Genomic DNA, 12,466 nt, shown 5'->3' on the forward strand with positions numbered 1-12,466 from the left:
GCTTGCATCTGCCATACAGTATTTTGAGTACTTTTACCTATTATCTAACTTTTCGGGTGCGAGCTTTATATTTTCTCGTTTTTTGAAGGGAATTTCTACTAATTTAAAAAAAAAAATCATACCGAGACACTAACTAAAGCTACAGCTGTAACGCATCCACATCACAGTCTTAAAAAAAAAGTTGTGCACAAAACATTGTTATATTCTTCAGAGCAGTTGATCTAAAGATAAACAGTATATATCTGGAACATATTTCCTATATTTGAAGTGGATTTCGAGATCATTATCACTGCTGGAAGACAAGCAAAATAGTCATCGCTTTTCTTAACTCAAAGAAGACGAAATATTCTCGATTATTATAAACAAATTGACTTATCAAGTCTACTAGAAGAACATACTTCTGAGCGATAGATAACATTACACTTGATTCGTTTCTGGAACCAGACTCAAATATTTAGCACATTACTACAATCCGTTAGTCCTTCACTATTATAACATGTTATCTGGTAAGGAAATAAGGATTGGTGCCCTGTTGACACTGGACACAGTTTTCTTCGTTATCGAGATCACTATTGGTTATATGTCTCACTCATTGGCCCTAATTGCAGATTCTTTTCATATGCTAAATGATATTTTCTCTTTACTGGTTGCTCTTTGGGCTGTTAGTGTCGCTAAGAATAGAGGTCCTGATGCCAAGTATACTTACGGTTGGAAGAGAGCCGAAATTTTAGGTGCATTGGTTAACGCTGTCTTTCTGATTGCGCTGTGTTTCTCGATTTTCATTGAAGCATTACAAAGATTGATTGAAGTTCAAGAAATTCAGAATCCTAAATTAGTTTTGATCGTTGGTTGCGCTGGTCTGGCCTCTAACATTGTCGGTCTATTTTTATTCCATGATGATGGCCACGGCCACGGTCACTCCCATGGTGGTCTAGGCTCTGATATTGAAGCAGGGGAAAGCCATGGCCACGATCACGGACATAGCCACGGCCATGATCATTCTCACCAAGAAGAAATTAACGCTGGCCTAGATCCAAACTGTCCAGCACATAGATCTGATGAAGAATTAGAAGAAGAAGATACTGAGAGTGATGGAAACGGTTTCTATAACAATAACATCGGTGATATTCTGACTCAAACCGCTATGACAAGACTTGCCACCGAAAACACTAGCTTATTAGCTGATTCAGATGAAGCGGCCAAGAAGAAGGCTGAAGCCAAGAAAAAGAGCCAAAAGTCATTGAACATGCACGGTGTGTTTCTACATGTTCTTGGTGATGCTCTAGGTAATGTCGGTGTTATTGTTGCAGCTTTGTTTATTTGGAAAACAGATTATTCTTGGAGACATTACTCAGATCCAGTTGTTTCCCTTCTAATCACGGCCATAATTTTCTCATCTGCTCTACCATTATCAAGAAGAGCTTCAAGAATTCTACTACAAGCCACTCCATCCACAATTTCTGCAGATGAAGTTCAAAGAGAAATTTTGGCAGTTCCTGGTGTAAAGGCCGTCCATGATTTCCATATCTGGAACTTAACCGAGTCTATATACATTGCATCTATCCATGTTGAAATTGACTGTGCAGCTGACAAGTTTGAGAGCTCAGCCAGAAAGATCAGAAGAATTTTCCGCCAACATGGTATTAACTCTGCTACAGTTCAACCAGAATTCATTAGAGACGACGTCAGCCCTGATGAACGTAGAAGGTTCTCCATGATTGCCGGTGGCTCTGAGGAACTACCACCAGAGCCTCTAAATCCAGATCATTTGAAGTCATCAAGATATGGCACTCTGAGCGCATCTAATATTTCAGAAGACGCTATTGCTGATGACAATTAAAATAAATTCTGAAAGAGAATATTACCGTTTTAAAATTTGAACGACCATAATCATCATCATCACATATTTGGGGAGTTACATTCAACAACGATAAATCCATATACCCTCTTCATGTGGTATGTTAACCATTATATTAGTCATGAACATAATCAACCCGCTTCCATTTTATCATATTCGTTTACATTTATGTAAGTTCCATATTTCAAATAAAAAATCACTTTCATAACGATATTTATTTTGTATACAAAAATATCATTGTCAAAATATATACAGTTTCTACCAACTTTTTTTAATTGATAGCTACTACTGATCTATGCATTTTAATCAATTGCTTAGTATGCGCATTGTGAGTGCTTCGATTTTACGAACCTCGCTCGTGTCTTTGAATCATCCTGATTCAGTTCCTCAGAAAAAAGGAATGAATCACCTCATAACACTCTTTCTTTACTTGGATTTTCGGCTTCTGTTTTTTTTTTCGTCCACTCAGCGAGCTGGCCCAAAAAGTCATTAGTTGTGACTGCAATTTTTTAAACACCCAAACACCATATTAAGATCAAAAAGTTAGTACAACTCTTTACTTACGATAATGAAGGTGAAAGACATTTGCCAGTTTTAGTGATGATATTCATGATGAGCGAACAAGCATGAACCCGCAAGGGAAAGCTGTCTAGTCTCAGCACACTGACACCGATGAGATTTTCTACCATCAAGGCTGTGTAGCAGGACAATAGTACTGCATTGAACACCCCAGCCTATCTCAAGGCCCTCCTAGTAGGCTACGCTCAATATTTCCCTTTGCTACGCCCCGGCAAGTTCGGGCTCAGCCTAATGAGCTAACAAGCACATCCCAGTTGGAGGGTTGTAATTTGGATACGATCAATCCGCCGGCCTAATTAGGTTCGCTGGCCTAGCAGGCTTTCCATAACGACTATCTTTACAATTCACTAGAGGGTACTGGTTCAGGTCTAACTGTTCCTAGCCAGAGTGGTTCCTCCCTCCTGGCCTACCTGCCTGGACTATGCTGGGGGTCCACTAGTATCTCCTTCTAGAGTTGCGAATTCTAGACAGACAGTGTCGGGCTTGCGATGCAGTCTCATCACCTAGTTCAGATTACCAGGAATTGTGTGCACAGACAATTTCTGCTAACTAAGTGCTGCGAAAGTGGAAAACCTAGTAACTATTGACAAAAATAATCGATAATTTCATCATCATAGTATCTACATCTTGCGGCTAACTTTCTTATAGTGCTTTATAATAGAGGTTTTTCTGTTTATACTTTAGTATTTTCATAATCTAGTGCATCACAAAGGAAGCAGAACAGAGAAAAAGTGAGTACATACTATGGGCGTTATAATCGCCAGACAATAGATAATAATAGAGAACAATATTTGGACACCAATGGGAGCATAGCCTGGAAATTTAGAACATATTTGCATATACAATGAAACTTCACCATGGTTAATTTAATCGGAAATAGATAAATGTATTATATTCATTATGGGTTGAGACTAATGGAATAAGGTTTGATATGAACAGAGTTCGTTGTGGGAGAAGATTCATCGTTCATTTTCCTCATATGTTACTTGATACACTGTTGAAGGCATTTTGCTAATGAGAAGTTATACATCCTGATCAATCAATTTGACAAATTAGCAGACGTGCTTTTGCATGTGCGGTTAGACTGTATGAAATATCTGGGAAGTTTTTCAAAGATGATCTGTGATGTACATTCATTGGAATATATGGCTTGGTGAATTTAATATTTTAAATGATTATTCTTGACTATTGGGGTTAAATTTTGTTTTCTTTATTATCAGAAACGAGTGAAAAAAGTTCAAAATTTACTAACTATATTAATTCAATATTCAACTTCTTTTAATACTTAACCGAGGTCAACGTTAAGCAGATTTGTGGTACATCATACTTTTGGTTTTATTGTCACAGCTAGAAAATCTTCGAGACATTGACTTGTTAGTAACAAAAGAATAGAGGTTTGACATCATGAAAATAGTGGCTCACTTGAGAGAATACCAAGTTATTGGCCGTCGTTTGCCAACTGAATCCGTTCCTGAACCAAAGTTGTTCAGAATGAGAATTTTTGCTCCAAATGAAGTTGTTGCCAAGTCTCGTTACTGGTACTTCTTGCAAAAATTGCACAAGGTTAAGAAGGCTTCCGGTGAAGTTGTTTCCATCAACCAAATCCACGAAGCTCACCCAACCAAGGTCAAGAACTTCGGTGTCTGGGTTAGATACGACTCTAGATCTGGTACCCACAACATGTACAAGGAAATCAGAGATGTTTCCAGAGTTGCTGCCGTCGAAACCTTGTACCAAGACATGGCTGCTAGACACAGAGCTAGATTTAGATCTATCCACATCTTGAAGGTTGCTGAAATCGAAAAGACCGCTGATGTCAAGAGACAATACGTTAAGCAATTCTTGAGCAAGGACTTGAAGTTCCCATTGCCACACAGAGTCCAAAAGTCCACCAAGACCTTCGCTTACAAGAGACCATCTACTTTCTACTAAGCTGTTTGGTTTGGGTACATTAAAGGATTTCGAGAATATTTCACATTACTTTTCTAATCTCTGTATAGTCAAAACACAAAGATACGTAGATTTCAATTTATAATCTAATCACATACACTATTAAGATCTCATTTCATGAATGTTATTTTCCAATTAGGCTGTATAGTTTATTAACATAATATATGTAGCATTTATTCATTAAGACTTAATTTCTGCTACAAGGGTAATTGATTGCATAGCGCTTATTTCGATTCCTTGTTATTTGTTTTTACTATTGTACAGAAAATGTTACATAAAATTTGCAGATTTATCAGTAACTTGTATGCTAATATACAAATGCATCTAAAAGTTCCATTCCTATTTAAAAGAGACCATCAGTGCTTTGCAGCTGGCTTTTCACCAGTTAGTTTAGCAACAAATTCTCTGGCCATGTCACCGAAACCAACCATGAAGACAGTTTGCCAGATACCTAGACCAACTCTAGGTGTGACACCACGGTACAAACCCTTAAGACCGTTACTTTGGTAGATATACTTGAAAGTCTTACCAACAGTTAGGTTTTTAGGTCTATTTGGATCTTCTTTCTTAGATTGCATTTCTACTCTAATAACCTCGATTGGCTGATTCCATGCACTCAAACCACCACCAATGGCACTTGCCATGATCTTTTCAAGAGCAGTTAGCTTATCATCTTTTCCAGTTTTACCAGTGAGTTTTCTGATACCATCTTCAACTAATCTCGATAGACCAAAACGGGAACCCCAGTTAGTCATTTGTCTAATAGCAACGGCATTTACACCTTTATTGATACCTCTAATACCTTCCTTCTTATAGATGGACTTGAACACTTGCCATGATGATTGAGGAATAACACCTGGAACATTAGCGGCCTTTTGTCTTGTGATCTCCACAGTCTTCATACAGGTACAGAACCCCATGGTTAAATAAGCTTGAGTGACACCACCAGTGATACCACCCATGATACCAGCACCAAAGTTATTGAGCCCTAGCACCTTGAATCTGTATTCAGCCTCAGCAGAAACAAATAAAAGCACGGCACCTTTAGTGGAGGCTTCGATCCAAGCCCATGGAATTAGCCCTTGGTAAAAACCGAATATACCACCACGAGACCATACATGCTTTGTAGCTTGTAAGAAATTGAATTCTCTGTGAGCAGCCATAGTGGTCTTAACCACTTCTAATGGTTGGCCAAGAGTTGTGACCTCCGACAAGTTCAACCCAGCACCCAGCAGTATATTAGAGAATGAAACAGGTTTCTTTTCTATTGTTTGAGCCATGGTTCCTATTTTGCAATGTATATAAAAAGAATATTATGGTTTGTTCGAAGTTTAATTAACTGGCGAATAGGAAAATTGGGTAACAAGCTTTATGAAGGCTCAAAGACTGTGTTGTGATTATAATTGTAACGTTGCAACGTCTTTTTGCAAATATCATAAATGAAGTACAAAGAATAGTAATGAAAACAAAATCTAACTAACAAGTTTGCAAAACAGCAATTGAATTTATATACCTGACCCACTTCGGATATGTACAACTACAAGGATGGAAAGAAACGCAAGAGTAATAAACACACTTTTACGTGATGACCATTTTTTACAAATCTATCAATTTCCACTGATAAATCACTGCTGGACTAAAAGACCGGAACTTTGATCAAAGTCACAGCGTTCATTTGCTCAAAAAAACAGCTGTAAAGGCCAATTTAGAAATTTCAAGTCATCTAACTGGAAACTTGATCAAACAAATTCCAATGGGAAATTCACCTAAGTAATAAAATTCGAAGAGGAATTAGAGCACTAGTAAGACGGTACAATCCGAAAATTCAGAAATTTCGTGACACGATCCCACTTTATCCCACAGTATCGATCTCAAAATTAATCTATCGAACAGGATGATTATGACGGAATAGCCCACTGCCCCCATTGTTGAAGCTTATCTTCACTGTGATACATTCTTGATCGTGGCTAAAACGAGATATTGAACCCAGTTCACATAGTCGACCTGTTCTCTACATGCTGAAGTTGTTATGGATTTGAATATGTCATCGAAGTATTATTTAAGTGCCAGACTATAAATGTAAACGAAAATAGAAATAAATAATGCTAAAGTTGCTTGTCGTAAAATTCATTAAACATAGTACGATAGAGTTCGTTATAACAATAGGTAAGTATTGTATATTATGCACTAATTGGTTCAGGCCATCGAGCTTCCTAGTTGTTCGGAACCCAAATAAGACCATCCTTTAAATTGATTCTGAACACTTTCACTTAAGTATTCATCGATAACACTATCAACTGGCTTTTGTTTCGTAAACTCATTATCAAAATTGCTAGTATCATTTGCGTTTTGCACGTCTGGTCTAAAAGGTGGAAGATATTCTTTATTCCATATGCTATCCCAGATTAAGTCATTAAAGAATTTATGGTTTTTAATCTCATCGGCACCATTGGCACCTAATCTTCTATTAGGATCACGATTCAGGAGCCTTTTCAATAAGTCCTTAGCGTCAGGATCCATACCATCCGGAAATATCAGTGGGCTTTTTAGTATTTTCTTGTACATTTCGCTTACATTTTCGTCGTAGTAAGGAGGTAAACCTGTTAACATCTCATAAAGCAAAACACCTAAGGTCCACCAGTCTACGACTTTGGTATATCCTTTCCCTAAAAGTACCTCAGGTGCGAGATATTCAGGTGTACCACAAAATGTTGAAGTCTTCTCATTATCTTTCATATTCAACTTACATAAACCAAAATCACAAAGCGCAATATGACCTTGTGAATCAAGCAGGATATTCTCAGGTTTCAAATCACGATAAACCACATCCATTTTATGCAACGAGTCTAACGCAAGAAGAAGTTCTGATGCATAAAACCTAGCCCTAGAAATATCAAAAATACCTTCTCTTTGTAAATGATGGAATAATTCACCGCCATTTATACATGCAAGTACTAAATAAAGCTTTTCTGGCGTTTGAAAGGTAAATTTCAATGGCACAATAAAAGGACATTCCACTCGTGCTAGGATTGTTCTCTCTGCTAATGTATGGATGACTTCTGATTTCGCCACAATATATGATTTCCTGATAGCTTTTAATGCATAAATCTTTTGTGTATCCTTTTTTCTTACCTGCATCACTTTACCATATGAACCTTTCCCCAATACAGTTAACAGTTCAAAGTCATCAATACCAACTGGTTTGCTATATGAGGGTTTGAAGTCAACGGTCAGGTTGATGGTCCCGAGCCCCTGTTTGAGATTAATCCATTGATGATTGAATAATCTGAAGTTTGAAGCTGAGTTCATATCCAGCACTACCGGTAAAGTAAACGAATCTAAGAATATTTCTTTGCCAGCATGTATAGTTTCTAGAATAGATCTCATGTTCGGGTCAGCTAGTGCAGCCTCTTGTTGCCATCTCATTGAAGGTAGTAGGGCTGATGGAATTTTTATGAATACACTACACTTAAGGAAGGGCAGTTTGCGAGTCACGTCAAAAGTGGATATCTTATTGAAAACGGGCTTTGATATCGTGCCACCTTCAGGGTATATTGTGGCCATTGTGTTGTCGTATTCTACTGTCATGTATATCAGTGGGTAGTCGTCATGTCCCGGGACTTTAATGACTGCTGGGATGAATGTAGATGAGAATGCATTAGATATAAGCTGCTCTTCTGAGGTTTGGTTAGCCAGATGCACCTGCGAGAGTTGTGTTATAAGCTGTTCCATTTCCGCGTAAGTGTTGTTATCGCCTTCTAAGCTTGAGATTGAGGAGTTCAGAAGGTTATGCAATATGCCTTGGTCTGAAGTGATTGGCACAGGCATGGTGAAGTTACTTCCGGAGTAAACTTTCACTGTGAGCAGGCCGGAGTGCATATTCTCATCAATTCTATCGAACGGGGTGCTCTTGAATGCTGTGTCGTTAAGCAGCTCCGTGACATCCGTCATCGAGCTGTCTCTGTTGCTTCCGAGATTAGAACTCGAGTTTGAGCTGCTGTTAAATGGCGAGAAGCTGTCCTTGTGCGAGCGCAACCAGGATGGCAAATCGAACTTGGACATGTTCTCGTTGCTCTCTTTGAAATAGGACATGTAAGAATCCTGCGACACACGCACAGGTGCTATAGAACCATTCGCCGCTGTAACTGTGTCTCTCCTCTCGACGGAAGGCCTGCTAAATATCGAGTCACCCGCGGCCGTATCCGCGCTATTCAGCGAGCTCTGCGAAGAGCTTATTATCATCTTCTTCTTTCTACTGTCATCGTCTTTACCTCTACCGAACTTAAACCTGTGCAGCTTCCAACCGTACATCTTACCAATTGCGCGCTGTTAGGGGATCCTTGGTTTCGAGTGTTGGTCTTCGTCCTGTTTTCCAAGAGTTTGTTATATACTAGGAATTAGAGAAAAACCCCTCGAGGCTGCCAATATTACCGACAGGCCATTGTTTATTAGCGATGGGCCCAGCAGGTGAGCTATTTGTTATTGTCGCAGCTATTTTCGTTCCTTTTTCCTGGCAGTGAGAGAGTGCACGCAGGAACCATGAAAGCACCTTCTCCCTGGTCTCTCTCTCCCCCCCCCCCCCCCCTGTGTATTGTACGCAGAATCGCTGAACTAATTTAAGATTGTGTGATTCCATTTTCCTAATCGGGAAAAGAAGGAAGGGGGTTGGGGTGGTTGGCAAAGACCGCCCAAGACGCGGACATTTCTGAGAGTGGATTGTATTAAGTGACAAGAGAAAAAGCTTCCATAGTTAATAGAATACACACATGCAGCTCCCATGCTTAGAATATCCTGTGGAGCGTCCCCTTACATATATTCTCAAGTGCTGGATCACTTGTGCTGTCAGTAAACCAGTCGTAGTACCAGAAGGGCAAAGCTAGAAGCTAGATCCCGACGACAGAAAGCACAAAATGGAGATGGAAGTCACAGTAACCATCGTGGGGACGTGCTTCGCAAGCCAAAAACCGACTAATACACAAAGATGGTCCCTCCAGGCATTCTGTGTACCAGACAAGAAACGAGGAAAAACGCGGACAATTACGGGATTTTTGATTCTTGAATATTCCTCTCCTATACAATAGCCAGCCCTCAGGTCCTTTACTATGTCCCATTGTGTAGCAAACACGGGGCACAAGAGAGCTCATTCCCCCCCAAGTCTAAGGGCTGTTCATCTGAATTTGGAACGTCCTCACACCCTGACACCTTGAATTGACTTACTACTAGTGGAAAAAGGGGGATGTCTTGTGTGGGAAGGCACAGGACACACATATCGGCGTGTTGCTATAATAGACTGTGGGTTGGAATAAGAAAAAAACAAACAAAAGTACAAGCATAAGGGACACTATAACATAGTAAATGTTTATCGAATTATTTATATTATGTATAATATTTTTTACAATAGAAAAGGATGATTCCTTATAAGGGGGGGGAAGGGGATTGAGGGCTTTTTTTCTTTGTTGGAGGGATATAGATACGAAAAAAAATTAAATGCACTCAGGTACGGACTGTTGGCTCATCGGTACCGATCAATTCCTTGAAGTTTAGGAATGAAGTGACAGACTTTATCATCTTTTGCAAGTATTGGTCTGCAGATTGTGTGTAGGTAGACTTGTCGTCACTGTATTCTTCGATGTATAGTCTGATGGTAGCACCTGCGGAACCTGTTCCTGACAATCTTAGTACGAATCTGGCACCATTGGATAGCTTGACGAACAGGCCTTGGTGGTCTGATACAGAACCGTCTAGGTCTGTGTAAGAGAAGTCACCACAGTCGGAGACAGTTAAGGACTCGTCGCCTGGGAATGGAGCGTTCTTGGATTTTGGATCATTGACAAACTTGTCTAGCAAATCCACAACTTTGTTAGCCTTTTCAGTAGTGATACCTTCGTAGTCGTAACGAGTGAAGAAAGTACGGCCGTACTTGGCCCAGAATTCTTCTTGGATGGTCTTAATAGAGGCTTCCTTCTCTGGGTTGTGCTTGTTGTAAAGTGCAAGGATGTTCAACCAAGCACAGATGGCCCACACACCATCCTTTTCTCTGATGTGGTTGGAACCAGTACCGAAGGATTCTTCACCACAGATGGACAGCTTCTTAGCATCGAATAAAGCACAGAAGAACTTCCAGCCAGTTGGCACTTCGTAACAGTTCAAGCCTTGAGCCTTGGCGACACGGTCAATGGCACCAGAAGTTGGGAAAGAACGGGCTAGACCGTAGATACCTTGCTTTTGGAAGTATGGAATTTCCTTAGCGTACTCAGCAATGATGGCAACAGAGTCACCAGGAGAGACGAAAGCTGGGCCAGCACCGTAGATCATGTTTCTGTCACCGTCACCATCTGAGGCGGCACCAAACTCAATCTTCTCACGGTCGACTCTCTCGACCAAAGTGTGAGCGTAGGTCAAATTTGGATCAGGGTGCAGACCACCGAAGTCCGGTTGTGGGTGCCAGTTTTGTAGTACTTCATCAGCTGGTAGGTCAAATTCATCGACGAAGATGGCCTTACCGTATGGACCGGTAATACCGTTCAAGGAGTCAAAAAGCAGTTTCCAGTTCTTGGCTTCTCTTTGCTTGTGAATAAATTCCTTGATCAATTTGAAGTCGAAGATCTCTTTCATGAACTTCACGTAATCCTCTGTTGTGTCGATGATATCCACTAGCAAAGGACCGTATTGCTGGTCCTTACCAATCTTGGAGAAATCGACTTGTGGGAAATCCTTGATTATCTTGTAATGGGTCAATTGCTTGGAGACTTCCCACATCTTGTTGGTCACCGGCTCAGGTGCTGGGCCACCGTTGGCCAAGTTGTACTTGATACCCAAGTCATTCTCTGGACCACCAGGGTTATGAGACGCGGTCAAGATAATACCACCGGTACACTTCTCGGCATAGGATCTGATAACATGAGATGCAGCTGGAGTAGACAGCAGCCCGTTCTGACCAATGATCAACTTACGCACACCATTGGCAGCACCAATAGCCGCAATCTTCTGCATGATGACATCGTTGTAGAAACGACCATCACCACCAACCACAAGAACAGCATCCTTGGCTCCTTCTGGAATAGCATCCATGATCGCCTGTATGAAGTTCTCAGTGTAGTTAGGCTCCTCCATGAAAACTTTAGTTTTCTTTCTCAAACCAGAAGTACCTGGCTTCTGGTCTTGATATGGCTTCGTTGGCACTGTTTCAACTTGCATCCTTTCCGTACTAGTTTTTCTTTCTTATTTATTTGTTAATGTGTCTATGTATAACACTTCTATTACTCCTATCACTTGTTTAAGTCAGAAGAAAAAATTTTCTTTTTACCAGGGTTGTTGTTTAAATATGTTTTTTTTTTTTTTTCAGTTTGAATTGGATGAGTGAATCAAGGGGGGTAAACAATGGAAGTGATTCACTCAGTAATAGCGCCCGCACTCTACAGCCTTCTAGTCTCCCTTCCCCCCCTTCTTGTGCAGTCACTCCCCTCCACCCCCCACCCCCATTCCCTCCGCCATCCCTCTGTTGCCCCCCTGCCCTCTCCCTCCAGGTTTACCGCCAATTCCTGCTCCTTCTCTCCTTCTCTCCTTCTCTCCTTCTCCTTCTCCTTCTCTCCCCCCTGCCCCTGCCCCTCCACTCATCGCCTTCCGCGAAAAACTTCCCCTTACAAACTCGAGGGCTCCCCCCCCCCCTTGACACTCTGCCTTTGGTCCCTCTACACAGTAACAGTCGCACCCCGCACGTATTATGTAAACCTCGATCTTTCTCGATTGCTTGCTCTCCAATCCCTACGGGTGCTTCTAATACAACGGTGTGGGCCCCCCACCAACTTCACAAAACACAGTGTGTTGCATTATACGTTACATCACATTATAAGTACGTGCATAGCTATTTCAATGTCTTCTCGTGTTTTGGGATATAACACGTGGTTACTATTTCCATTTGTGCTAGCAACTAGCAACAAGCATGTGGGTTCAGAACTGCAACGTATGTGCCTCCCTAGTTCTTTAAGAAACTACCGTACAATGGAGGGGGAAGTGGGGTGAATAACTGCGGATCACACTGATCATTTCCAAATTCTTGATGGCCCGATGGCTCGATGG

General features: G+C 40.8%; 6 protein-coding genes across 6 annotated transcripts; 3 read left to right on the forward strand and 3 right to left on the reverse strand.

The window, feature by feature from the left end:
• Window positions 1-496: 496 nt before the first annotated feature.
• ZRC1 (Zn(2+) transporter ZRC1) lies at window positions 497-1,840 on the forward strand (the record flags this gene model as incomplete). Its single annotated transcript, XM_448542.1, has 1 exon — window positions 497-1,840. The coding sequence occupies one exon, from the start codon at window positions 497-499 to the stop codon at window positions 1,838-1,840; it is 1,344 nt and encodes a 447-aa protein (XP_448542.1).
• Window positions 1,841-3,841: 2,001 nt separating this feature from the next.
• On the forward strand, window positions 3,842-4,369 carry RPL20A (60S ribosomal protein eL20; the record flags this gene model as incomplete). The annotated part of the gene is made up of 1 exon (XM_448543.1): window positions 3,842-4,369. The coding sequence occupies one exon, from the start codon at window positions 3,842-3,844 to the stop codon at window positions 4,367-4,369; it is 528 nt and encodes a 175-aa protein (XP_448543.1).
• Window positions 4,370-4,743: 374 nt separating this feature from the next.
• On the reverse strand, window positions 4,744-5,667 carry YHM2 (Yhm2p; the record flags this gene model as incomplete). Its single annotated transcript, XM_448544.1, has 1 exon — window positions 4,744-5,667. One exon carries the CDS (start codon window positions 5,665-5,667, stop codon window positions 4,744-4,746), a length of 924 nt encoding a protein of 307 aa, XP_448544.1.
• Window positions 5,668-6,583: 916 nt separating this feature from the next.
• On the reverse strand, window positions 6,584-8,698 carry GVI51_K07315 (serine/threonine-protein kinase; the record flags this gene model as incomplete). Its single annotated transcript, XM_448545.1, has 1 exon — window positions 6,584-8,698. The coding sequence occupies one exon, from the start codon at window positions 8,696-8,698 to the stop codon at window positions 6,584-6,586; it is 2,115 nt and encodes a 704-aa protein (XP_448545.1).
• A 1,182-nt stretch (window positions 8,699-9,880) lies between these two features.
• On the reverse strand, window positions 9,881-11,584 carry PGM1 (the record flags this gene model as incomplete). The annotated part of the gene is made up of 1 exon (XM_448546.1): window positions 9,881-11,584. The coding sequence occupies one exon, from the start codon at window positions 11,582-11,584 to the stop codon at window positions 9,881-9,883; it is 1,704 nt and encodes a 567-aa protein (XP_448546.1).
• Window positions 11,585-11,767: 183 nt separating this feature from the next.
• Window positions 11,768-12,409, forward strand: GVI51_K07359 (uncharacterized protein; the record flags this gene model as incomplete). The annotated part of the gene is made up of 1 exon (XM_448547.2): window positions 11,768-12,409. The coding sequence occupies one exon, from the start codon at window positions 11,768-11,770 to the stop codon at window positions 12,407-12,409; it is 642 nt and encodes a 213-aa protein (XP_448547.2).
• Between the last annotated feature and the right edge of the window lie 57 nt (window positions 12,410-12,466).

The sequence above is a fragment of the Nakaseomyces glabratus genome, chromosome K (assembly GCF_010111755.1).
Source record: "Nakaseomyces glabratus chromosome K, complete sequence".
NCBI classification, from domain to species: Eukaryota; Fungi; Ascomycota; class Saccharomycetes; order Saccharomycetales; family Saccharomycetaceae; genus Nakaseomyces; species Nakaseomyces glabratus.